Here is a 26254-nt window from a genome sequence, read left to right as displayed (position 1 = left end):
GGCGGAGGAGGCTATGGAGTTTATGGTTTTAGGTGAGAGCAATTTTATTTGAAGAAAAAAGTATAATCTGAAAAGCAGGAGAGCGCTATCCATCAAAATTTTGGCGCTAAATTGAAGGGGCCCACGATTGAGGCCTGATTATAGCGGCGCTGTACTATGCCGATTACTGCCTTGTCCCAGTAAATTTTTTCAGCGGGACCTTCCTAATCTATCTCTTTCTCTGTCGGAATCTCTACGACGGCTGCTTTCTCCATCATCGTAACCCCTTTTTTCTCCCTCTTATTTTTTTTTCAAGGTATTGGAACGGTGCTGTTTGCCATCGCGAATTATCTTTGTTACAGTTCGATGTGGGTTTGATCGGTCAATGCAGGTAAATGTTTGTAATTTTGAGGCCTGTGCTTTTGAATAATTAGATTTTTTCTTGGAGAATTACGGGTTTGATTTCTTGCAATTCGCTGCCAAACCCTAGAGGTTTTTCTGGAACTAGGGTTTAGAGATTGTTTGGCCTTTTAGTTTTCTTTTTGTTTATTGGGAGGTATTCTGATTCGACTTGTCAAGACATGCGAATTTGCTGAAATTGAATTGCCGTTTGAATATTTGATTTCCTTATTCGTCTTCGTCTGAAACCGGAATCTAGTTTGGGAAACTTTATCGAGAGGGCGCACTATAAAGGTAGTGAAAATTGGTGGGTCGCTTATTTGTTTCGATACTTGACTCGTCAACTATATGAAATTCTGGTTCTCTCAAACTGAATTTCGTTTTTCCTGCCGCTTTGATTGTGAGTGGAACATCATATTTTGAGACGTATAAATGGGATATCCCGTTCCCTTTTTTTAGCCACATTGCCCATGTTTTATGCTGGCTGCATACCGCTGTCCATGTAGAGCAAAACGTAGTTAACAATTCAAAGATGTGACTTAATAAACTAGGGTTGGAACTAATTTGATGTCATGGTTACTGCAGATATTTCTAGCTGTTTGGTGCTCCAGAGCTGGGTTCTGGAGTCTTGCAAGTTATACGGAAGCAAATTTCTTTGGGTTTTTGCTCAACTAGCTTTAAGTGATGGCAGGAAATGTGAGGTTTGAGTCCTCAAATTCAGCCATTCAAGACGAGCTAGCGTTTGGGGGGAGCTATGCCAATGGACAGAGGATGAGTCAGACAAGTTCCAGTTTGGATAGGTCTGGAAGCTATCGTGATGGAGGAGAGAGCCGGATGTTTGGTCTGGGTTCTGGTTCATCCAGAGGAATTGCTTCATCTGCTGGGGATCTGTCCACACTATCTCAGTTTTTATTGTTGGATCCTATAAAATTGGGAGAGCAAAAATATCCTCGTTCAGAAGAGATAAAAAAGGTACTTGAGATGTCATTTGGGACGAATGTAGAAGACAGCTCATTTGGATCTGCTCGTTTGAAGCATCCTCTAGCCATGGAGGAGCTAAAGCGGTTCAGAGCTTGTGTTCTGGAATCATCTCATAAGGCTAGGTACTTTAATTTTTTAATCAGTTCTGAATTTTCATATGGATAATACATGTGTGTGCATGTTTTACCCCTCATTTTAGACAATGTTGATGTTGCAATCCTCCATTTTGAAACATGCAGATTCCGATAGTTTCGAATTCTAGTAGTATATGTTTCAAATTTAAATTAGGGTAGGTCAGTGAACTAACTGTTAGGTAAGTTGGCTTGCAATGAACAGTTTTGTTACATAAATATTTATCCCTTTTCTTGGTTACATTTTATTGAATAGAAAAATGTGAACTTTATGTTTATAGGAGGTAAAAAGCTAAAAGAAAATGAAGGAAAGAGCCTTTCAAGTGAAGGCAGTTTATGATGAGGAACTCGAATGACATAAATGATAAATGGAAAATAATTAAATAACTTTTTTTGTAGAGTTAAAGCAATAAGAAGTCACAAAAATTTGCTAATTAATAAAATATTCAAAATCTTTACCATCATTAAAGTTCTAATTATACTTCTTCTATTTCTCTCCTTCCCTAACTCTCAAACTCCAGCCATGAGACCATTTTCCCGCAGGATCTTCCATGTTTTTTTCATCTTGTGCCCACACAGACCATACTCCGAGAATTCTCTATAAGATGATGGATGGATCTGAAGAAGGATAAATCTAATAAGTATTGTGGCTTAGTAGCATTCACTCAATGAATAACAAGGGGGTTTTGGGTTTCCTCAAATGTACCTCACACAATATAACACTGTTTGAGGAGAAGTGTATAACAGGAAACCTCCTCTGAACTATGTCATTAGTATTCAGTCTGACGAAAATGAGGATCCATAGGAACACTTACTATTTTTAGGGTTTTTGTTCTTCAAAATGCCGTTAGTTAAATGGACAAATATAAGAGTCGAGAACTGTTGAGAGAGAGATCTAGTATAGGTTTCTCCAAAATGCCTAAGAATCCAGATTATCTTGTCATCAAACTGGGAGGGATGAAGCATTGATTTTTCCCAACAGATTCACCAACTCCATGTCCTCTACGTCCTCTTACTTCCTAAGGTCTTTTCCTCTTAGAAGTTTTCATCTCCACAAACTGGAATGATGATGGAGGAGGCTCTTCTTCATCTCCTGTTTTGGGATAACAGCCGTTTTTTGTGACAGGTCATGGGTAGGCTTATTAGCTGTTTTTTGGGGCTGTGGATAGAGAGGAATATCAGGACTATTAGAGTGGTTAGAGTTCCTAGGAGGAGGTTTTGGGATCTTGTTAGCTATCAAGTCTCTCTTTAGGCTTCTTTGTCTAAACATTTCTGTAGTTACTCCTTTGGTTGATCTTGCTTGATGGGAACCCATTCTTGACACCCTTTGTTGGGCTGTCTTTTCGTATGCCCTCTTGTAATTCTTTCCTTTGTCTAAATGGAAGCTCATTTTGTCATTAAAAAAAATGGAATGATGATATCGATTATGATGATCACACATTTTTCAGGGGCAGAGCAAGAAGGATGGATGAATCCTTGCACAAATTGAACAAGTATTGTGAGTCTTCCCTGGTCCAGAAGAAGCAGATTCGGAATGAGATCTTAACTAATGAAAGACCTGCTGGACCTAACCTATTGAAGAAGGGAAGTCAGGTTCTTCGAAGCTCTCCAGATGTTGTGAATCAGAGACTCGAGGACAGGGCAAAGAACAATGTTCTTAACAAGCGAGTTCGGACTTCAGTTGCTGAATTAAGGGTCTGTTTAAATTTTCTCCAATCCCTTCATTTTTTCTTATAGTTTCTAGTATTGCATCCCTCTGTTCATACTGTTATCTTATCAGCTCTGCTTCCTTCTTCATATAATAAAAGTTATTGATGTACATATCTTTGTTGGGTTGTCCTTTTTTGTTGTTACTGGAAACTAATTGTTTAGGAATGAAAATACTGTTACAGATTAGTCATCACTTGGTATGTATGCATTTAATGTAATTAAAATTTTTTATTGTCTCATGGAAGTTTTCATAGTTTATATATATTTGTTATTTCTTATGGAGAAGAGATAGCTGCTGCATTGCCAGTGACCAAAGCATCAATTTAGTGGAGAGCAGAGACGAAATGAATAATGCTGTAACTGCTAGATTTTTTGATAATTTGAAAAAGGAGTAGGGCAATAGTCTTTTGAGAGAGATGCTGTGGTTTCAGGTGTTTTTAGAGTAGAGTTCTTTGTTGCCCCTATGGTCTTCAGATACATAGGTCGACTTTAATTAAAAAAGAATGGTACTTGAAGATATGGTATCTGATTTGGAATTCTTAAAGTGCAATTTTGGAGTGTGTTTGGGGCATGATATGTTTTGTGGCTTTGTTATAACCTTCTAAGAAGGACTCCTATTTCCCTTGATCTTTGAAAATTGAAGATAATTTTCTTTTATAGTTGAGTAGGGTTTGGACATCTAGTCACCTGGTACGTATAATTACTTTTTGATAGAAATGAAGTGTGTGAATTTGACCACCATAGTTTGGGTATGGCTTTGTAGAAGTGAAAAGTAAGTTTCTTTATCTTATCATAAGGGGGAAAAAGGTAGTGAGAGGCTGAACATGTAGTGTTGGGAAAACTGGAATCAGTAGAAATTCTGAAAAGCCAGAAAATATGATGGTCAATTAGCTATAATTTTCATGCTGCGAAGTTCCGAGAGTAACACTTTCAGCTAATGGTCTTCTTGATTCACCTTCAAGAGTCATCCGATGATAAATCCTTGTTAACTGTGTTCTTGAGGTTTCTAGAAGGTCACTTTCCTATTGACACTTCTTTTTAATTGCTACGAGCACCATTCTTTAATTTCTGTCTAGATACTGGCCTGCCTGTATATCTACTTTTCTTTCACTGCATGCAAGTTGGATATTTTTTGGACTTAAAGTGCTAGATTCATTTTATCATATTGTTCAACTTTTTAATAGGCTGAAGGCCGGACTAACAATGTTATGAGGCAGCCTCCACCCTTGGCTAGAGACAGAGATTTGCTTAGGGACGGGGGCGAAGGTTCTGATCTAGTTGAAGAAAAAATTCGCAAACTTCCAACTGGAGAATCATGGGACAGAAGAATGAAAAGGAAGCGCACTGTGGGTACAGTTTTGAACAGACCCTTGGATGGTGAAGGAGAGCTAAAGCGTGTCATGCTTCATAAGCTTAATAATGAGGCAGGAGTGCAATCCTCCGATTCCCAAACTGTCAGGTGATTTATTTCTGCATTAATATGCATTTTTTTACTTGTTGCTATATGGAGAATCTTGAGATTGCTTGGGAGAGCTTTGTTTTGGAAAATCACGGGCTCGAGCTTGTGTTCCACAATTTAATTGTATATACTCTAAACCTTTACAAACCTCTCAATAATAACCCTATAAAACAATTATTTATTACACTTTGTTTTGAAGATACTTCTCCTTCCTCTCTCTCTCTCTCTCTTTGAAGAAAAGGAGGATCCTCACAAAATGGATGACTTGTGAGCACGTTGATCTCCCTTTACTGTCTCTTTGCCTACTCAGGCGCTTTCTTTCACCTTGGATGGACCGGTATTTCTGTAAGGCTGTCCATTTCTTCTATCAGAAGTACCATAGCACTCAACAACTATCCACTTCTTAGAAACTCTTATTTCTCTAAGCCAAACGTTCCACGAGACTGCAAGAAAAAGCATCCTGTCAAAGAGTTGCCTCCTATCTCAAAAAGGAGATATAGGAGGGTGAAACATCTCTTCCATTATAGACTGACATGACCTGAAACAAGCCATTTGCTCGTAGAAACTGACTCTCCACACTTCATGCTCTAGATTCAATGTAACTAAATATTTGAGTTCAAAAGCTCCTAGTTTTGCAACACTGATGTTTTTAGTTACCTCAATGATTTAGTTTCATTGTAAAGTCATATTTATGTGAACACACATTTAAAAATGTAATTTGGACAATTTCATTTTTGTGTTCATGTCCATAGAAGAGTTACATTTCTTGCCTTCTTTCTCCTTTTCTTTTACTGACATATTCAATTTATGGGAAACTGGAAAGGTATCTATTGGACAAGAGTTACTTCATGTCTCCTTTTCTGTTTACTATTGCTATGAGATGGATAAATGTTGAAATATGGTGTTCATTGCAGATCAGGTTCTTCTAGTGGTATTAGTGGCATAAACAAATGTGATGGAAGTTCCTTGCCTACCAGTTCAAATGTGCGTATCATTCCGAAGCCTGAGCCTGAAAAAAAGCCCACTCTTTTTAGGGATCCTACTGGCGGACAAGGGAAGGACCGACTACTAGTGAAAGGAAATAATAAGTATGTCATTCCTTTTAATGTACTACACTAGCATGACTGTATGCTGTTATTATTTTGGTGACAAGAAATGGGAGATACTACCCACTTATTAAAAAACACAAATATATGAGTAATGAAAATTATTATCAGTTCAAGATGATGAGAAATCTTCTAAGTTCTAACTTAACAATGAATGAAATTAGCAATCAAGCAATATTGCAATCTTTATACCTACCTTCCAAAAAACATGTTGACATTCATAAAAAGAGTTCGACCTTCTATTGTGTATTCCACTAAGAATATCTCCACTGAGTAAGTAATACGTATAATCTGGAATTGGACTAAGACAGAGCTAATATTCTTAATTGTTTTCTGCTGGCGCTCCTTAAAAGATGGTTCCATTTGCTTTGCGATTTTTTTTGTGGTTAGAAACAAGTATTTCATTGATTTATGAAATAACCAAAAAACCTTGGTGGCTAATTACAAGAAAGCCCTCCAATTAGAGGCAAGGGCATTTAAGGGAGTATCTTACCAATGGACTTCCTTCCACAGCAATCAGAGGGGTATGGCTTTTAAAAAACTTCATCAATTACATGCTCTTGTTACTCCATACATGATTTCCCAGCCTAATTAACTTATTCAACCACTTTTTGGGACCGTGTACTGATTTGTATAAGGATTTGTGGTTTGATGCATTTGACTTTGGATTTTCGATTTATTACTGACATATTTTCATCTACTACTATATTTTTGAGTTGTTTGTGTTCATTAGCATACTGTTATGCGAGATTTGAGAGGTTATTTTTTACTAATGTAAAATTACCATCAGATTAAATGTTCGCGAAGATAGTCATGTAGCTGGTCCATATTCCCTTGCAAAAGGAAAGGGTTCAAGGGCACCCAGGTCTGGCTCTACTGCAGCTGGAAGTTCATCTCCTAATCTTTCACGTATGTCTGGAGCACTTGATGGCTGGGAACAACCTTCGAGTGCAAATAAATTTCAATCAGTAAATGGGGCTAACAATCGCAAGCGTCCCATTCCCAGTGGATCATCTTCTCCTCCCATGGCTCAATGGGTTGTCCAGAGGCCACAGAAAATATCCCGTACGAGAAGATCTAACCTATTATCACCTGTTTCAAATCATGATGATGTACAGCTGGGGTCTGAAGGTTGTTCTCCTTCAGATTTAGGTGGTCGAATGGTTTCACCTGTGACCAGTGGTTCATTTCTTGCTAGGAACTTGTCCATTGGTAGTCAACAAGTTAGGGTGAAACAGGAAGTTGTGTCATCTCCTGCCAGGTTATCCGAAAGTGAAGAATCTGGTGCTGGTGAAAATCACGACAGCCAATTGAAAGAGAAAGGATCAGGGAGCGGGGAACCAGATGAAAGAATGTTGGTTCCTGCTGTTCAGAATAATGTTCCTAACATATTTCATTCAGTGAAGAACAAGGTACTTGATAAAGAAGAAACTGGGGACTGTGCTAGAAGACAGGGAAGGAGCGGTAGAGGTTCATCATTTTCGAGGGTTTCTGTTTCACCAGTGAGGGAGAAACTGGAGACACCGACTTTGACTAAGCCACTTAAAAGTGCAAGACTTGGTTCTGAGAAAAATGGAAGGTGATAGATCTGCTAACATTTTTTTTTTCTCTTTCATTGTCTCTTTTCAATAACCTGGCTTTATCTTATGATATATAATTTATTCAGCAAGTCAGGACGTCCCCCACTAAAAAAGTTATCTGATCGAAAGGCCTTCAGCCGAGTTTCACAAACATCAGCTGGTGGTTCTCCTGATTGTACAGGTATGTTATGTTTGATTCATATCGTCTTAAATGAGGCGTTTCTCCTAGAAACAGCACATAAAGATTGGGACACATTTCTTATATATGTATATAAAATTGTGACAAATGGTTATGTCACATAAAAAAGCTATCATGGGGAAATAGTTTATGCTGCTGAGTTGATACTGCATTTTTGTATCTTTTCTTTTCTCATTGATATAAAGTAAAGATACAAAAATGTTCAAAGGAAACAAACCCTGGATAAGTGAAAAAAAAACAATAATAAAAATAAATAACAGCAAGCTAGTGGTGCTGAATAAAGGTCTTCCAATTCAAACAAATATGACTAGGAGAATAAGGAGAAAACAAATTGGACAGAGAACACCATTATGAAGCTTTAAAGATGGCTAAATCATAACGTTCCACCCAAAATCTGCTCATCCCAAAAAATTCTCTGGTTCCTTTGAAACTAGACCTCTTCTGTTATGGATTTAATAGCATCGATCCATAAAAAGTTGGCACAAGGAGAAAAGATCGAACCTGCTAACAACTGAGTAATATTCTTACTTGCTTCTCTGTAAAATACCCACTAAAAATTTAAAATCTTGCATAGGGAGAGCCAAACAATTAAATGAATATTGGCATGAGAAGAAAAGATGATTTTGACATTCGCATCCCCAACGCATAATAGACAAACTGAAGGCAGCAATGTTGAATATGATAGCTTTCTTTGGAGAATATTTACTGTATTTAAACTTGAATGAAGCAAAATCCAGATTAGAATATTAACATTTTTAGGACTGTTCCAGATGGCTGAAAGTATTTCCTTTGATAAAGGAGTTGAGGCCGATATGTGATATGTGCTTAGAGGAGCCAACAGAAAATTCCTCAGAAGAGTAAAAAATCCAGTATTTGGAATAATATTTTTCCCAAAAACAAACTGTATTTAGCCTTGCAGGCACTAAACTCTTCAATTGCAAAAAAACAGCACTGCTCTTCATCATGCTGTTTTATTTTCTTTAAAAAATGGATTAAAGTTAATTTAGAGAATTGAAATAACTTGTTTTCTAGTAATAGTTTTAACAATATAGAGATGAAAATGGTAGTAGTTTTATCAAATAAAGTTCTTACTGTTAGCCTTAACGCTAGTGAGTGATTGAAAGTTATGAGTTTAGTGTTTTATATGTCATGTCTTACTCCAATCCACTTTTTTCAGCTATCAAATTGATAGTTTAAAGCTTTTTACATGGCTCAACATTTGTTTTGCTAGAAAAAAAGGAATATATTTCTGAGTAAGGAAAAAGTGTAACGGTGGTGGTAGGACTAGTATTCCTTCTTAATAACTTTATGAAAACATTCTTTCAAAGCGACATTTTGTTAAATGATTCAGTAGTTGTTTGGGGTTTTGATGTATGCTTTAGTTATTGAGTGGACTTTTGTTTCCTGTTAAAAGAAAATATCTTGAGTTGAAATAATAATTTTCAAAATGTACCATTCTACTCTTTCTGAAAAGGAAGATTTTAGTTTAACCCACACATGAATACGAGCTTTATGAGTGGGAACAGAAAATCATTGTAAGAAAGTAGTCGATTCTTGTTCAGTTTCCCAATTTCCAATGAGATGACAAATGGATGTATAACTGAATTGGTTCACTTCCTAGATGTTACATTTGCCTCAGTATTCTTATACATGGTTTATAGGTGAATCGGATGATGACCGGGAAGAACTCTTGGAAGCTGCAAATTATGCTTGTAATCCGAGCTGTATGTATCCCACTTCAAATTTCAAATTTCTTCTTTGGACAGGATGTCTAGTGTTAGCGTGTGTATCTGTATGTATGCATGTATAGTTGCTTATTTCTTCTTTTGATCAGAAGTATAGTTGCTTATTTTTTTAAACATGAATCATGATCATGTAATGCTTTTGCAGATGTTTGCTGTTCTAGTACATTCTGGTGGAAAATGGAATTTTTGTTTGCTTCTGTCAGCCAAGAGCATGAATGCTTTTTGAAGCAGCAGGTAAGAACTACAGTATACTATTGTACTGCTAACATCAATAATTCTCAGTGGTACTAAAAGATATTGTTAAATTATAATTTTTCTTTATGGGAAGATATCTCTAGAAAAGAATGATGAAGGCTTCTCTGAAAGATTAGACCATAAGAGCACTATTTCGGTATGTTCTGGATTATCATTTGTCTAGCAGAATAAATTAATTACTTGAGGCTGAAGATTTTGCTATATTGCCCAAAAATTTAGGTGAAGATATTTGGTTTCTCAAAAAATTTAGAGAAAAATTCAGCTAAATCCAAACTTTGGGAAGTATGGAGGGAGATGTGAATAACTTTATTTCTTTGATGCAGTCACAAAATCTTGAAGGATTTACCTGACATAATCGGAGTTTCTGCTTAGGGCTAGTAAATTGTAGGATTTGTGATAGTTTGAGGAAGTGTTTTTTTTTTAAAATTTTTTTTATAAGAAACTGAACTTTTCATTGAGAAAAATGAAAACAAAACAGAAAGACAAGGGCATACAAAAACAACAGTACAGAAGGAAGCTAGCCTAGAGAAAGGGCTTTAAATCCAAAATAATATGACATAACTGATAATTACAAAATAAATTTGAAACAGACCCCATAAGGAGACATTAAACCTTTTGAGGTCCCAAATAGACTCCCGCTCTCTTTCCACCCCCTAAGGATTCTATTGCTTCTTTCCCAGAAAATCCCCCAGAAAATCCCAAAGAACCCAGCCTCCAAAAGGAACCTCCCTTTCTCGTGGAAAGGGGAATACAAAAGCACTTCCTCCACCATCGACCTCCTCTCACTATCACAAGTCCAAGAAATTTCAAACATCTCAAATATTCGGCTCCAAATGTTTTGGGAAAACTTGTTATGTCAGCCCTACTGTTTTAGTGTCAAGTGTGGGAAGTTATTATTTGTTCCATCTTAGCGGCCTCATTTTTTTCCCTCTCTTTTTGGATAAGAGACGATGTAATGAAGAACAAGACAAAGGACAATAACAGCTTTCCAATCATTAATAATCATATTGAGGCCATAATTATAAAATCAGCTTTAAAATCACTTGGTTTTCGTAGAGGTTTCTGTTCACTTTCGGATGAACAATATCATCTAGTTGTATTGATGCTTCAACCTCTCTGAGGTGCTTGTCTAAGTATAGTAAACATCTAGCCTTTCAAAATAGTTATTTTAATCTTTTTTTTTAGTCTTTTTGGGAATCTCAGTACTTTCTTTTGGGGAAGAATTCCAAATGTGGAGTGAAATAGGAACACATGAAAAGAGTCTGTCTATATGATTGTTTTCTGTCCATGTGTACTTCTGAAGAAGTGGTATTTTCTCAGGGTGCTTTTGTGGCAGAGGAGGACGCATCACCTCAAGCATTTGGTTCTGGACGGAAAAGCAAATGCCTACTTAATCAAAGCGAGTCACAAAATATGCCTAGAATTATTGATCAGGTTGATGAAGCTGAGGATTTTGTTACTTCAAGTGGAAAATTAGAATCAGAAAAGAGAAAAATAGTTCCTCCACTGTACCAAAGGGTATTATCAGCTTTAATAGTTGAAGATGAAACGGAGGAATTTCAAGAAAGTAGAGGGGCAAATATGTTTTCACAGTATGGGGGAAATGGCTTTGCTGGTGTTATGCATCCTTCTGTTGATATGGAGCCTGGAAACTCTGTTGAGACTGCATTTGAATCTGAGTTGGATCCTAAAACTCAGCAATTTGCTGGTCGTAGATTTTCTTGCAATGGAAGCACTACCTTCAATATGGGATCAAGGCGTGGCAGGCAGTCATTCAATGATGATGTGCTTCAAGCAGATCATGGATACCAACTGTCAAACAATGGATACTTCCCAGAGCTTCATGAAAATGGTCTTGATGGACCACTAGGCATGCATATGAAAGAGTCTAATGTCTCTGTCTTTAATTGTCAGTATGAGCAGATGTCTGTAGAGGATAGACTCATGCTGGAGCTCCAGAGTATTGGATTGTACCCAGAGACAGTGGTATGCATTTCAGGATTTAGTTTGTACATTTTATATATACTTCTATGTGTGGGTTGCCTTATTCTAATTTCTATTAACTCTCCATGGTATCTTTTTTAGCCTGACCTAGCAGATGGGGAAGACGATACTATAAATCAAGAAATTCTTGAATTAGAGAAGAAACTCAACCAACAGGTTGCAATGCTCTCTGCATAACGCCTTTTATGTTATTTAAATTAGGTTTTCTTAAGATTTGGTTGTGCGATCTTCTTTGACATTTCTAAGCTTTATATTTGGGGCCGATGTAGTAACTTATACTATTTTGCATGGAATGCTTATACACTTTTTGTCTTCTGCTTAGGTTGTTAAAACAAAAATTCAGGGGAACAAAATAATCAAGGCAATTGAGGAAGGCAGAAAAACAGAAGAACGGTGTGGTCTTCAGCACTTTAACTCTTTGCGTCAATCTTTTAACTCATATATAGCAACATTATTATTAACTGTGGAGAATTTTTTATTATTTTTAAATATAACCTTGTAGGTCCCGCGAACAGCTTGCAATGGACCGACTTGTTCAGTTGGCTTGTTTAAAGCAGTTGGTACGTAAAGATATAAAATATATTTATGTTGGGTTTCTTTTGTTATCTCTTTCATTGGTCTATATACATGCAAGTCTATTTACTTTGTCCTTTTCCAGCGTTTCTTCTTGGTCAAGATTGATATAAAATGGTCTCTCTAGTGTTCTAGGATTTTTTTTTCTTACCAATGAAAATGTGTGACATCATGTTGTATGTTTTTGTCATTCATTTTAAAATAATAGCAGTTGTAAACTTACCATATACATGAATGAAACTTACCCAACCCATTAGCGTAAGCTTTTGGGTTGAATGGTGGTTTATTCTGTCTTAACACACACAAATAATCTCTAGATGATCATCCGTTTCATGAGATAATACCATTTAGAAGGTTACCTTGATTGTTTGTACATTTGTGTGTCATGACATTATTAGGGCTTCCTTTAATGGTTACAATTGATTAAGATGTCATATTATTATTTATTATCATCATCATAATGATTTGTAAGATAAGAAACCACTGTAAGGGATGATGAGCTGTACCCCTAAACTCTAAAGCTTTTCTTTGCAAGAGGAACACCTATCCTTTCACGAGATTTCCAATTATTAAAAGTTAGTTTATTATCGTGTATGCTTGGCATGGATTTACTTCTGCATATTCATTTGCCGTGAAGATGCATTTGTAATGTGATGCTTTGAACCAAAACAAAATGCTAGTTTCTTTGATCTGATTGAGCACTCTCTTTGAAGTATTAAATTGAAGTTCCAGTTTATTTTAAATTAGAAATAGCTCACATTCACTTATTAAATCACCATTTATCATATGGTTGATATGATAGGCCACTCGAGGCAGTAGCGCTGCAAAATTGGGGATCCCAAAGGTATCAAAACAAGTTGCTTCAGCTTTTATGAAAAGAACTCTGGCTAGGTGTCGAAGATTTGAAGATACACAAAAAAGTTGCTTCACTGAACCTGCACTTCGAGACATTTTAACTCGATCTTCCAATCGAATGGATGGAGATGTTATGAATGGTAATGGTTCAATCGTTTCCCATTAGTTGACCCATAAAGTTTAAGCTTGATACATTAGGCTTCCTTATTTTGTCTGATATGGCGTTGAACTGAAATATTATATTTTTTCTCTCAAAAAAAAAAAAAGAAAAAAACAGCAGAGAAGTGAACCAAATGGTTATATAAGGTGCTTGAGTAACAAGTAGGGTTCATGATTTGCGCCCAAGCCATTTAATGGTTTTTATTTGCGTCATGTGGAACTCTACTGTAATCTCAAAGTTATTCAATGTTTTCATCTTGTATATACTTGCTCATTTTTTACTTAAACATATTTTCTATCATTGCAGGTTCCTTGCCTGGTGAAGCTTACCACAATGGTCTGCAGAATCGTAAAGGTGGAAGGGGATTACTTCATTCTTCTGACCAGGATTTCATCCGAACTGGACCTATAGCAAATAGAGGGAAGAAGAAAGAAGTATTGCTTGATGATGTAGGAAGTGCTTGCATGAGAGTTGTATCAACCATGGGAAACAATTCATTGGGTGGAGTCAAAGGAAAAAGAAGCGAGAGAGAAAGGGACAAAGATATGTCAGCTAGACTATGTGTTACCAAAGCTGGCCGTTCATCTGCAGGGGACTTTAGGGCTGAGCGTAAAACGAAAACAAAACCCAAGCAGAAGACAGGTCAGCTAACTCCTGCAGGAAATAGATTTGTTGGCAAGTTGACGGATGTAAATTATTCTGACAACCCTGCAACTAGGGTTTCCAGTGAAGTTGCTAATGGTAGCACAAAAAAGGAATTTACCGTAGTATTGCCCCTTAATAATGCTACTGAAGACTCGTCAAAGGAAATTAGTGAATGTACAGATTTCACAAATCTTCAGTTACATGATTTAGATTCAATAGAGTTAGGTGTGGCCAATGAACTTGGTGGCCATCAAGATCTCGATTCTTGGTTGAACATTGATGAGGATGGATTACAAGACCATGATGCAGTGGGCCTTGACATACCCATGGACGACCTCTCTGAGTTGAATATGCTTTTATAGTGATTGTATAGTGTACTTTTTTCCTTTTTCCTTTTTTTTTTTCATTTATTGGGGTTTTAGAATTTATACTTTAGTCAGGGGGAAAGCTGCATGTACAAGTTAAGCTTCTGACAGATTGGCAATCGGTATCATTGTCATTTAATTCTTACACTTCTGTGGTGGGTGGGTTTGGGGGAGTGGAACGGAGAGAGGGTGGGGGTGGTGAGGTCATAATTGTTTATGTAACCAGAAACTTATTTCATATGCAATCAAAACAATTTTCTTGGAAGACTCTGTCGTCTATGATATTTTTACAACTCTGTCTTTAGTTTCTCCTACATGCCTGCAAATTTGTTCAGTGATGGTATTCAGCACTTATCCTGTTACTCTTGATTATTTGCTAGTGATTGCTCTTACTTTGTTGGATTGTTAGCTCTGCAGATTCTTATTTCCCTCACTCTAGGAGTTCAGCGACTTGTCAGGGATCGTCTCTGGCAGAGTTTAATGCAATCAATGATACAATTCTGCTCTTGCTATGAAAGCCTGGAGATTGCCCCTATTGTGATTATTTAGTATCCTTTTTTTTATTTGATAACCGAGTCCCCTCTTTTTTCCTTGGTAGTCTCTTCTTTCTTTCTCTCTTTCTTCCTTTCATTTTTTTTTTAATTTATGAATTGATGCATTTATGTACCTTTCAGCTACTATAGTTTAAATGGTCTTTTGTGCTAATTGGGAGAGGTTCTTGTTATCATCTTGACATGGGGCTTGGCTTGTAGTTTCATATTATCGATAAATATTCTGGTTTCTTATAGGAAAAAGAATTGGAACGGAACTTCCATTGCTACAATAGTGGATTTCAGTCTAACCATGTTACCTTGTTTAGTATTTATGTATCAAGAGTGGATATTCTTGCCATTGTTGCAGTCAGAGAAAAATGATTATCTCATCACCGTACTAGAGTTGATTTGCTTCCTGTTATTTAAAGTTAAAACTTTGAGATCTTCAGGATGCCTATTTTGACAGCCTCTTGCCAGTTGGTAAGAGAAGATGCCTGCCGTTTACCTCTACTGCTTATCATAGTGCAAAGTCCCTTCATATTTGTGGTAAGATGCCTATTATTTTGTTAATGCAATGCATTGTATATAAAATAGATGTATGGTATGATTGTTACACTTGATTCGTATCATTCATTACTTTTGTCTGCCTTCGTGTTTATACAGGATCTTTGATTTTCCGTAAATCTCGAGGTAAGCATTTTCTCTTGCATGGAGTGAAGGAAAAAGGTCATACCGTCGTCCCAACCATAGTTATACGGACAGCTGTTAATGGCTGTACGACCCTACTAACCCTTGCTCATAAGGTTTAGTTTCATTTGCTTCTCTGTTTTCTAACTCTCCTTTGTTATAAAAAGGATCATTGGATTGGTACCTTAACCATAGATCTTTTACGTTTTACCCTATTTTGTTTAGCCTTACCAGTTCTTAGTTTCATATGCACCCCTTTCCTCCTTTCCTCTGGTCTTTTAGCTGTCTTACATATGCTTAAAGGAGCAGGCTGCAGTCCTAGGTTTAGGACAGAAGGGCTTGTGGCTTGCATCGGTTGGACAGGAGACTTCAGGGAAGGGGTTTTTTGACCGGTTTGGTTTTTAGTCGTTGTTTGCTGTACATGGCTTGAGAAATAGTGTTTCTCAACTTCCGAGTACACGATATGGAGTACATTGCTTGAATATTTGATTTCTTAATTCCTTTCTACTAAGTTCATGATGTGCTGCATCTTGAGGTATATTCTTTGTGGAGGGTAAAGTTCATGTTCATGAGCTATTTCTTTTTTCAAATCCATTTTAGTAATGCACCTGCCCAAGCTGTTGAATAATTGGAATTGGAAACATGGGGATAACTTCTGATAGGGGCACCCTTTTCTGTTGTTTTCCATTATTTATTTACTTTGGTAATATCTGGTAAACTGAATGGTGAATAGAACATCCTTGTTTCAGTTATCCTTTAGCCGTAGAATTCTTTGTTTCAATCTCGCAATTTTTCGAATTTTCCTGATGACTCATCTGTGTATTATTGCATAAATTGATATGAACTTCTATTTGTAGGTAATTTTACTTCTGACAAGTTACTTGAGATGTCAATATGCAGCCAATTGGGTTGTGTCACGCCCCACTTCCAAGAGTGAAACAAAGGAAAAGTCTTACTTGACCTTATTATTAGGTTATCCTACTTCGGTGTCTGGTCAGATTTATAGGGTATGTGCCAGAAAATTCGGGGGTCTACTTTTTTCAAGAATTATATGATCATTGGTAAAATAGCGTATAGGTCTGGGTGGGATGATAGGAAATAGATTCACTTATCGGGGTAAGACTGAAACAAAACTAAATGAGTCCTAATCTTCAGTGTTATTCATTCTGAGCTGAAATTATGACACTCTTGTGTCCAAGTTTCTTGTTCTAACTTCAGTTTATTAATCTCTAACATGCATGTCTACTACTTGCTAGAAATACATTCATTTCTTCGAATTCTACCGCAGGGCAAACAAAGTTGCTTTCGAACTGGTGTACACAAAGCTTCACGAGGTCATGTTTCAGCAAGACGGGATTTGGATCCCAGAAACCGCGTCGTGGGAGAAACGCTTGCTGACGTAAAGGCCATAAATGAAGCTTCAGAAAACTATAAGCTTGTGCTGATGTCTTTCAATAAACATCTCCAACAACTGCAGCAGGACATATTTGGTGATGCTGAGAAGGATTATGGAAGCAGAAAACAATGAGACCTTATAATTTCTCAAAATTCTATTTGTTTGTTATTATTATTATTATTATTTTTAAGAAGCACATAAATGATGATGAACTTTGTATTACTCATCTCAGACCAAAAGAAATTGGATAACTGGAGCCTAATTTTAATTATAGCATGGCATAAGATTTATGGATATTCCGAAAATTGTTAGAAAAATATAATAGTGTAAATATTTTCTTAAGCGATATGCTCAAATTAGACATAATATCTACAATGGACAAAAATCTATATGCTTGTCACAATATTTTCTTTAATAGATAGTACCATATTCAATAAAATTTAAAATATCTATATTTAAAAATAAATTTCAAGATAATAATTTTTTACGAAAATATCAGATGTAAACTTAAACGGATCACAAGGCTCAAATTTGATCTTTTATTAAGTTAAATTATAAATTAAGCCTAATTTTTAAGGTTGTGTCCTCCTTGAATAATATGCATTAGTGAAGGTCAAAAACAACATGAGAAAGATGTGGTGGAGTTGAAAGCGTTAGAACGGAGGGTCCCGTCGAGGATTGTCTCGCTCACATTTTGATTTTTCCAATCAATTTTTGGATCAGGCTCACATTTTGATTTTTCCAATCAATTTTTGGATCAGGTCACTAGCCAATATGCACAATCGTCTGAATTTTTAAAATATCAAATGTTTGTTTTGAACTTTCAATTTTATATCTAATATAGACCTCTTGTTTATTAGACATTTAAAGAAATATCGATACAAGATTTAATGGAAAGTTGAGGAGATAAGAATAATAAGTTTGAAATAGTAATATTTTATAAAAAAAACTCGGAAATTTCATCCATTCCTTGCTAGTTTTTTTTTTTTTTCTTTTTTGAAAACAGTGTATTGTTGAGATTTAGAACAAACAAATAATAAAAATATATAATTTTTTCCGTTTAACTTCAGCCGGAGAAATTTCTCAAAGGGGATTGGCGGGTGATTCTCTCGAGACTGCTTCGTCTCTCCTCCTTGGCTTCCATTTCATATGGTCATCATAGAAAGCTCGAATTCCACATCGAGTAGATTCCGAATTGTAAGCACCCATTTGATGGTCTGATCTGATATTCTTCTGGGTTTCGAATTATCCAATTTTTCAGGCTTCAAATCGATGAAACCCGGAATTTCATTTTTGATAGGGTTGAAGGCAGCAGCCTTGTTCTCTCTATTTCTATTTCTCAGATTCTATGGCTTCCGATTGTTATCGTTTCAATTCTTGTACGCGTCTCTAGTTTCTCTCTTGGTTTCAGTCGCTTCTCTCCCATCCATCAATCTTCCGCTGCTTTTGGGGAAGAGAACAGATGGGAGTTTTCCGATTTGGTCGATCGTCATCTTCAGCCCATTTTTGTTTTTCGTCCGATTTCTTCCTTCATTGAGGGGATTGTACCGTAGGGACGATCCTTACTCTGAAATTTGTGAGGGTATATTCGTTGGGGGGTGGCCTAGTTCTCCTGATAGATTGCCTCCTTGCAACCCTGCCATTTTAGATTGTACTTGTGAGTTGCCTCGATGTTTGGAGGTCTCTGGGCCAAGTTATTTGTGTATCCCAACTTGGGACACTCGCTCTCCTCAGCCAGAAAATATTGAATCGGCTGTTCGATGGGTTTGTAGAAAGAGAGAGCAGAAGAGGCCAGTGTTCATCCATTGTGCTTATGGTAAGCTCTCTTGGTTTACAGATTTGTTGAATCACTCTGATTTTCTAATGTTGGTTACAGAAAGAGGGTGCAATTGTCTCCTTAGTTTGTTTTCAATGAAAATAGATTTATAAAAGAGTTTTAAGATTTTAAAGTTCTCATCTAGTTCTCCACCCAAATTTTAGAATTGAAAGATTATATGTATCAAAAGTTGGAATGCAATATACTGTCCCTCATTAGAAAAAATTCTGGCTCCTGTCTCTTGTTGTTTACTGGATCTGAGTGGACAACTATGTTTTTGTGATGATTGTTATTTGATGGTATTGTTTGATTTCTTGTATTCCTTTTCTGTTCAATCTGAACTGATTAGGATTACTTTTCACCTGGTTCTTAGTTTGCATACTCTTCCACGCATTAATTCAGAGTGTGCTGGAATGATGATGCATTGGGCTGACCATTTGATGTCCTATAATCTTGGATTTCGACCTCCTATTCCGCTAATTGTTTCGATGCCCACTGTAGATAGAGATCATGTTGCTTTATTTCTTGATTGTTCGTATTTCCAGTTTTTGTTCTTCCACTAGAGTTGATTGCATTGTTTCTATTTCAGAAATGTCTCGTCCTGCCAATTATAGTAACCCAATCTGACATTTTTAATTGCTATTGAATATTAGTGGAAGTTCTTGGGCTAAGTAGAAAAATGGAAATTCTTTGACCTTCTTTTTATGAAAAAACTCGAGCTTTTTATTGAGAAAGATGAAAAAAGAAAGCATATATGGGGACATACAAAAAAATAGCCCTACGACAGGAAGCCCGCCTAAAGAAAGGGGGCTCCAATCTAACGGGATAACACCTCTAATAATTACAAAAGAACTTTGAAATCGATTCCCAACCAAATCTAACAAGCTCCCAAACATACTCTAATATCCTCAAAAATAACAAAGAAACAAGTCCGCCACATAATTTGGTTAATGTGTTACGTTGGAAAGCTGTGAAATTGGTTTATTTATCTTAGGTTATGAGCTTGCTAGCCCCACAGGGGCTACATAAAGTGACTTGAGCCTTTGAAAACCACCTCTCAAACTACATATTTACTTTTGCAAAGTAAAACTTCATAAACCAAACATATTTATGTAAACCCAAGTCTCTTTGACTTGGTGCTTTATAAATATTTGTACATAGGCTACACAGATCCAACTTCCCAACCCCAAGCCACAAACTTACACCTAGTGAGACTATGACCCAAATATCTTCTAAGTAGTGCAAAGATTAACAAGAATAGCAAGTAATATCTATACATAATTAACTTCAAATTTAGAATATTACGGCCCGAAGCTTTCTTTTCTTCTGGAAACTATTACATCATAAATACATGATGGAGCCTTTTGCCGGTTGACAAGGGCTTGGGGTCCTTGGTCATACTGGCTTAGAGGTCATTAAGTTGAACCTTTTGGTGAGCTTAATACCAAAAACACTTGATATCTCTCGGGTTTGAGCCTTGGGATGGATGCAGATGTTCCTAGGTATAGGAGATCAAAACTCTAACTCCCAATTATAAAAAGAAAATTAATAATACAAAAATTAATAAATACGGGGTAGGAATTCAAACTTATGGGGGACAAAGATGCTTTAATGAAATACTGTAGGACCTTACTGAATATGTGTTCCAATTATGTTTGCACCCTCTGCTCTGTATGTGTCCTCTTTGCAAGTTTCCACAATTTGAGAGGTTGCTGGAGATCTGTTCCTGTTCTGTTTGCTCTGTTGGTAAATTTGCAAAACCATTGTCTGTAGAATAAAGAGCCCTGTTTTCCAGGTCATGGAAGAAGCGTCGCGGTTACATGTGCAGTGTTAGTGGCTCTAGGAGAGGCAGAAGATTGGAAAAATGCTGAGAAGTTGATAAAAGAGAAACGACCTTGCATTCGGATGAATTCGTCTCATCGCAAAGCCTTGGAAGAATGGTCCAAACATCGGCTATCTGCTCCGACGAAGAAGAGAGATAACGATGTCAGTTCTATGCTTCTTTCTGGTGGCTGAGGAGCAAAAGGATGAATCTAAAAGGGGCACATGTAACTATAGTAATCTTGCTTATTGCTTGAGATGGTAATTTGATGTCATGAATGAACTTTGAGTGCTGATACTGAAGCAAGAACCTCCAATTTTTCCATTTTGAATTCAGCCCTTTAATTTGTGTGCCCTCACACCAAAATTGTTAGTTCAGGCTTGAAGGCTAGTAGTTATACTTATATAGACATGAGCATACAAACTGCTCAAACTTATGAAACTGTATCATGAAGTAGCTATTTGAATTTAAACCTATAGGTAGAGGTGTTCAACGGTGGGTCAGCATCAGTTTTGACTCTTCTTTTTTCTTCAAGGTTTGTGTCGACCGACCGGTCGGTTTTGATGCAAAACCGACATAGGAAGAGTAGGGAGAGGCGAGAGACCTAAGAGCATAGTTATTGGTTCCTACAACAATAGTAGCCTTCCAAATGTCTACTAAGATCCCCATTATTTTCAAGTTTTTAATCTTCGCAACCACAGTTATATAATTAAGCTGGTCGGTCGGTTTTTTTGTAGGTCTAGGAGAACCGACCATCGACCATTCTGCCTCCAAAATCAATGGACACACTTCAGTCCAGTCGATCGGCATGGTTTTCTTAAAGCATACCTTCTTTTTTATTTTTAGTGAAAGAAAAGTCATATAATTCTTTAATCTTCTTCTTCTTTGAATTTTCTTCCTTTTCCTAAAAAAGTATTATTCGAATGTGCTATAATATTTTTATGCTGGATATATTTATATCATTATTTTTAGTATTTCTAACAGCATGGACTATATCATAAAGTGATGAAAAGTGAAGTAAGAATAAATGAAATTAAATATATATATATATATGTGTGTGTGTATATATATATATACATGGTAAAGTCTAAATGAAAATCAGATCAATATAGTTATTATAAAAAAACTACTTTGTGTTGTGTTGTGTGTTTTCTTTTTAAAGGAACTATTCTGTGTTCCTACACTCAATGTAAAGACGATGTATAATATACGTTACTCTTAAAATAATGTCAAGGGAACATGTTTAAAATATAAACTTTTCTAATTTAACCTGGAAATGAGTATCTCAATTCCCCACGAAGAAAAATGTACTTTTTTCCTATCACTTTTAAATTGTTAAAATATTACAAAATTTCCTTAATTATAAATATTATTACAATAAAACCCTCCAATCATAATCGTTCTACAATAAAAATTTTGTAAAAGTATATTTTAACAAAAAAAAAATTATATATTTTGCCATGAAGAGAGAGAATTGAATAATTCCAAAGAAGGAAAATGAAAGAAAAGAATTAGTTTTGAAACAAAATCAGAAACTCACTTTTTAAAAATATAGAAAATGAAATATATTACTGGACAGAATTGGAAAGTTTCGAGAATATTCTACTGAGCTCACGCTGAGTTAAGATAGGATGGGCGTAGAGGATCGCAGCCTCAGTGACCAACTGGAGCGTCTTCACTCGGAGTCGGCTCTTAAGGAAAGAAAACAACAGCGAACAAACTCACACGAAGTTGGCTTCTTCTTCTTCAGCGGCATTAGGGCTACTTTCCATTTCTTCATCGCCGTTTTCTTCGCCGTCTCCGATCGCCGGTATCATCTTTTCCGATCTACAGTATTCTGTTTCTCGTTTTCTTACTCTACAACTGTTGTTTTCACCTTTTTTTTTTCTTTTTTTTTTTTCGTATGCGAGCTGCCTTTCTGTAAGTTCTCTTTTTCGCTTTTTGTGTTTGTCGCTGTTTGTTTTGTTGATCGTTGCCGTAGGAGTTTGGTGGTTGTGATTTATGATGTGATTGAAGCGTGGATCAAGCGTTTGGCTGTTACAAACTCTGGATTTCTGAGGATTTCTAATATCTTATTTGTTTCTGATGAACGATTGTAATTATAGAGCGTCGGCTTCCTTTTTTGATTTTAATTCAGAATAGTTTTGGGCTGGTTGTTGCTTCAGATACAGGCGGATTCTATTTTTGCCTGATTTTTCTGTCTGTCTCTGTCGTTATTTGATCGCTTTGCATGCTTGATAAAACTTCTAGTTCTTCTCTCAATTCACACGAAGCGAAGTTATGTTTACCTTGCGCGATCGTGTGGGCAAATTTTAGTATCCAATCGTGCACTTGAGGTTGTGGATGTATTCTTTTCATTTGCTTGCTCTCATTATTTCAAAATATTTGAGGTCATATTTACTCACTTTTCAGGTTACTTAAACTCCTAACGTATTTTTGTTGATTGGTTTAAGTTAAACTATAAAACGAAATGAGTTTTTTAAAACGTAGATTTTTGTTAAGAATGAATTGTTATTACAACTTTCCATGTCCAGTTCATTGTTTGGAACTATTTCGCATCCTCATCGATTGAATTCTTTTTAGAAGGAAGTTTTGTAGTTAAGATCTTGTATGATCCATTTTTTCTAATATGTCTTGTCACTTTCATTTTGTAATAGTGATAGGTATGAACATGTATGGTTTAAAGTGTAGAACTAGTTAAGGTTACTGAGTCTTCTGCAGTGTCTAATGAATGATTTCAATTTTCTCTGTCTAAATACCCTGTTTTTGTTTTCATTGCCTCAGCTATCACTTTTGAACTCTGAACATGTCGACTATCAGTCTCTCGACATCCTGCATGGTCAAAAGTGCTACACCAAGGAGATCCTATGCCCTAGTGCAGAGGCCATCTTCCTTGGGTGCTTTTAGGAATGTATCCCGGGCATTTGGCTTGAAGTCTTCCTCATTCAGAGTGTCAGCAATGGCTTCTTACAAAGTGAAATTAATCGGACCAAACGGTGAAGAGAATGAGTTTGAAGCCCCCGACGATGCTTACATTCTTGACTCGGCTGAGAATGCTGGATTGGATCTACCTTACTCTTGCAGGGCTGGGGCTTGCTCTACATGTGCTGGGCAAATAGTTTCTGGGGAAGTTGACCAGTCGGATGGATCGTTCTTGGACGATAATCAGATGGAGAAGGGGTATCTGCTAACGTGCGTGGCATATCCACAATCCGACTGTGTCATCCACACGCACAAGGAAGGTGATTTGTACTGATGTCTTTGTTCGTTTTTTTTCGTTATATTAGACCAGTCCTGGTTGAACTACATTCATGCTCGACTTTTTATGGCTTAGTTTTGAGGTTGAATGTGTCCATTGCAAGAACTGTGTACTTTCTACTGAGAATTTTAAGTTTGCTGGTGGTAGCATCCATTGGGTTTTCATGAATAATGGATATTCGTGTTAGTTTAAAAAGAATGTTTGGCTTCAAAATCTGCTCCACCACCCACTTCTACTTTTGTTTAAAGGCAACTAATTAGTGCCCATTATGATAAAAGGGGCTTTTCTGATTGTTTAATTAATTGTCTTTTTTTAAAATACACTTTAAACCACTCAAATTGACGTCGTCTATTGTTCATATGAAATATTCTATTATTTGAAATGTTTTTTTCTTCAACTTTTACCATCTAAATTTGCTATATTCCTTTCAGGAAAGAAAAAATAAAATAAACAAATTGCTATCTTCCTCTCATAGTTGAAGCTACTGATTCATTGGAAATTTTAAAAAATAAAATAACATTCGATCGAGGTTATTCTAGGCTCTTCTAAAAAATATTGCATTTGGAAATTTATAAAATTTTCTGCTGGTATAAGTCAAATTGATTTGTTTGTATATACTTCGACGGAAGACCACTAAAATTGTCTTAATCAAAATTTAACGCGACATGCTTTTTATATGAAAGGAATCGAGAATGGGCCAAAATTGTATGGGTCGTATTTACATTTCACCGATAGTCGCTTATTTATTACATTTATAAAAACAAATTATTATTTTTAGAAAAATGTAGACGGTTTAAATAAAAACCATGAATTTAAATCAAAATAAATTAAAATAACTACGCGTCTGTAACAAATACAAACAATTATTATACCCTACAAGAAAATTTTAAGTTAAAATTGAAACTTAAAAGTAACGCTATTCCTGTAGGTTTAATTTTAATCTTGCATATCCTAATTTTAAACCAAAAGTGTCAATCCCATACTAAATTACGGCAAATTAAAAACAAATCACGTTTAAAGATCCATACAGCCATTATAACAAAGCTAAAAACTAATCTCATCACTTGACAAAATTCGAAATTGCAAAACGAAAGGCAACTACATATCTTCTACACCTTTACGGGCACAAGTGAAATGAATTGTCTTAGGTATTGGTTGCTCTGGTGTAGATCTGCTGACTGGAATGAGCCGAGATCATTCTGATGGATCCTCGTGCCATCAAATCCTTAATCGCTCGTCGAGCTAGTGATCCATTGATCTAAATATAGCATATGACACGAGGGATCATTGGTAATTCCTTGAGTAAATTGAATTGCTAAACTACAAATAGCAGCAGCAGAAGGGAATCACAAAGTTCAACCAGAAATGCAATCCTCATAAAATCTTTAAGAATTTGTGAGTTTGGTTCCTTCACTATGAATTCATGTTTAATAGCTAGTCCACTCAGACATGTGAGCAAATCAGTTCAATCAAGCATTAAATTTGAAAACTTATGAAAGACCATTATGATTAGAACCTTAAAATTAAAAGGAAGAAAGTACTTACCCTCAGCCTATCAGACAGGATTGAAGGAGTGACTAGCTTGTACTTGGGAACTTCGGAAAGGAGCTTATCATAAGTTCCTTGATCAAACAAAACCATGTTGTTCACCTTCTCCTTTTGCTTACCCTTGCTCCATTTCTGCACACAAGATGATAACGTAACAAACCCAGATGAACATTTCACCCATGAAATACAACAACAAAAAAGTCTAGGCATTGTCATCAACTCATTATGACTTTCCTATTCAACAAACTTCAACAATTCTCGAATATCTCATTGCATTTTTCAGGCTCACAAGACTTGTAATTTCTGAACGATAATCACAATCCCTTATTCGTAAATGAAGAAATAAGTCATTTCAAGAATGGTAACCCTAGGTAAGTATTGTGAACTCAATTCGGTGTGGAATGATACACTACACTAGCTATCTATAAAGACCAAACTGCGAAGGATGGAGTTCCAAATTAACAATGTCGAAATAAAATACATCAATACTAATTTACCAACTTCAGAAGAACACGAGCTACAAAAGATCCATGCAGTAACAACAGTGGACATTAAAACGATTCTATCTAAGCAATCTTCGGCATACTAGTCACGGATCCGCAAGACTAAAAGGAGATTGATTATAATCGCACGCCCGACAGTAATCTTAACCATAGACAAAGTTTAACTCTAAGAAGCATACCTTCTTCTTCTGCTTTCCTCCGCCGGACTTGGCGGGCTTGGAGGACGGTGGAGGAGCCTTATCCTTCTTCGGCGCCTACGATTCAAACCAAACAAAAACCACAAGAAGTCGAAGAGTTCATCAGAATTCCATAATACGAAATCAGAATAGTGAGGAAGAAAGAATCATTTGAATGGCGATGAATTGGAAAAAAAAAAGCACGCAGTAAATCACCATTAGATCCGATTTCGATGGTTGAGAAGAAGTTGCAGAGGTTTCCGCTGGAAGGAAGCGGATTTTGTTGGAGGGGAAAGCATATATAGGACGACTGAAATTTTCTAGGGTTTCAAATAGACGCACTCACGAATGGGCTTTTAGTTTTGGGC

General features: G+C 36.3%; 5 protein-coding genes across 5 annotated transcripts; 4 read left to right on the top strand and 1 right to left on the bottom strand.

The window, feature by feature from the left end:
• Positions 1-1047: 1047 nt before the first annotated feature.
• On the top strand, positions 1048-14411 carry LOC111006229 (uncharacterized). The gene is made up of 14 exons (XM_022278019.2): positions 1048-1481; positions 2939-3185; positions 4385-4659; positions 5574-5747; positions 6556-7344; positions 7432-7526; positions 9206-9268; positions 9435-9523; positions 10865-11530; positions 11630-11704; positions 11871-11941; positions 12051-12108; positions 12924-13116; positions 13443-14411. Exons 1-14 carry the CDS (start codon positions 1063-1065, stop codon positions 14141-14143), a joined length of 3915 nt encoding a protein of 1304 aa, XP_022133711.1. The 5' UTR covers positions 1048-1062; the 3' UTR covers positions 14144-14411.
• Positions 14412-14587: 176 nt separating this feature from the next.
• Positions 14588-17058, top strand: LOC148212059 (uncharacterized). Its single transcript, XM_088122707.1, has 4 exons — positions 14588-15225; positions 15343-15453; positions 16224-16373; positions 16655-17058. Exons 2-4 carry the CDS (start codon positions 15448-15450, stop codon positions 16892-16894), a joined length of 396 nt encoding a protein of 131 aa, XP_087978833.1. The 5' UTR covers positions 14588-15225; positions 15343-15447; the 3' UTR covers positions 16895-17058.
• A 750-nt stretch (positions 17059-17808) lies between these two features.
• On the top strand, positions 17809-20903 carry LOC111006659 (uncharacterized). Its single transcript, XM_022278695.2, has 2 exons — positions 17809-18578; positions 20374-20903. The coding sequence occupies exons 1-2, from the start codon at positions 18035-18037 to the stop codon at positions 20592-20594; spliced, it is 765 nt and encodes a 254-aa protein (XP_022134387.1). The 5' UTR covers positions 17809-18034; the 3' UTR covers positions 20595-20903.
• Positions 20904-22048: 1145 nt separating this feature from the next.
• LOC111006691 (ferredoxin, root R-B2) lies at positions 22049-23857 on the top strand. The gene is made up of 2 exons (XM_022278755.2): positions 22049-22210; positions 23185-23857. The coding sequence occupies exon 2, from the start codon at positions 23207-23209 to the stop codon at positions 23654-23656; it is 450 nt and encodes a 149-aa protein (XP_022134447.1). The 5' UTR covers positions 22049-22210; positions 23185-23206; the 3' UTR covers positions 23657-23857.
• Positions 23858-24614: 757 nt separating this feature from the next.
• Positions 24615-26254, bottom strand: LOC111006746 (small ribosomal subunit protein eS25y). Its single transcript, XM_022278833.2, has 4 exons — positions 26103-26254; positions 25890-25964; positions 25205-25339; positions 24615-24917 (listed from the first exon to the last, which is right to left on the bottom strand). The coding sequence occupies exons 1-4, from the start codon at positions 26103-26105 to the stop codon at positions 24804-24806; spliced, it is 327 nt and encodes a 108-aa protein (XP_022134525.1). The 5' UTR covers positions 26106-26254; the 3' UTR covers positions 24615-24803.

This window comes from Momordica charantia (genome assembly GCF_013281855.1).
Source record: "Momordica charantia cultivar OHB3-1 chromosome 4 unlocalized genomic scaffold, Mcharantia_2.0 BLBB01000004.1, whole genome shotgun sequence".
Classification (NCBI taxonomy): domain Eukaryota; kingdom Viridiplantae; phylum Streptophyta; class Magnoliopsida; order Cucurbitales; family Cucurbitaceae; genus Momordica; species Momordica charantia.
This window is presented reverse-complemented; position numbering and strand designations above follow the sequence as displayed.

What these genes read in the sequence shown, in the direction of transcription:
- LOC111006229 (XM_022278019.2), top strand. Translation starts at nt 1,063, where the DNA reads ATGGCAGGAAATGTGAGGTTTGAGTCCTCAAATTCAGCCATTCAAGAC. An exon ending in TCCGATTCCCAAACTGTCAG is followed by an intron (nt 4,660 to 5,573) that starts GTGATTTATTTC and finishes TGTTCATTGCAG; the next exon opens with ATCAGGTTCTTCTAGTGGTA. An exon ending in TGGTTCTCCTGATTGTACAG is followed by an intron (nt 7,527 to 9,205) that starts GTATGTTATGTT and finishes CATGGTTTATAG; the next exon opens with GTGAATCGGATGATGACCGG.
- LOC148212059 (XM_088122707.1), top strand. An exon ending in TGTCTGGTCAGATTTATAGG is followed by an intron (nt 16,374 to 16,654) that starts GTATGTGCCAGA and finishes ATTCTACCGCAG; the next exon opens with GGCAAACAAAGTTGCTTTCG.
- LOC111006659 (XM_022278695.2), top strand. Translation starts at nt 18,035, where the DNA reads ATGAAACCCGGAATTTCATTTTTGATAGGGTTGAAGGCAGCAGCCTTG. An exon ending in GTTCATCCATTGTGCTTATG is followed by an intron (nt 18,579 to 20,373) that starts GTAAGCTCTCTT and finishes CCTGTTTTCCAG; the next exon opens with GTCATGGAAGAAGCGTCGCG.
- LOC111006691 (XM_022278755.2), top strand. Translation starts at nt 23,207, where the DNA reads ATGTCGACTATCAGTCTCTCGACATCCTGCATGGTCAAAAGTGCTACA.
- LOC111006746 (XM_022278833.2), bottom strand. An exon ending in GAGGAAAGCAGAAGAAGAAG is followed by an intron (nt 25,340 to 25,889) that starts GTATGCTTCTTA and finishes TCTTGTGTGCAG; the next exon opens with AAATGGAGCAAGGGTAAGCA. An exon ending in TCCTGTCTGATAGGCTGAGG is followed by an intron (nt 24,918 to 25,204) that starts GTAAGTACTTTC and finishes TGCTATATTTAG; the next exon opens with ATCAATGGATCACTAGCTCG.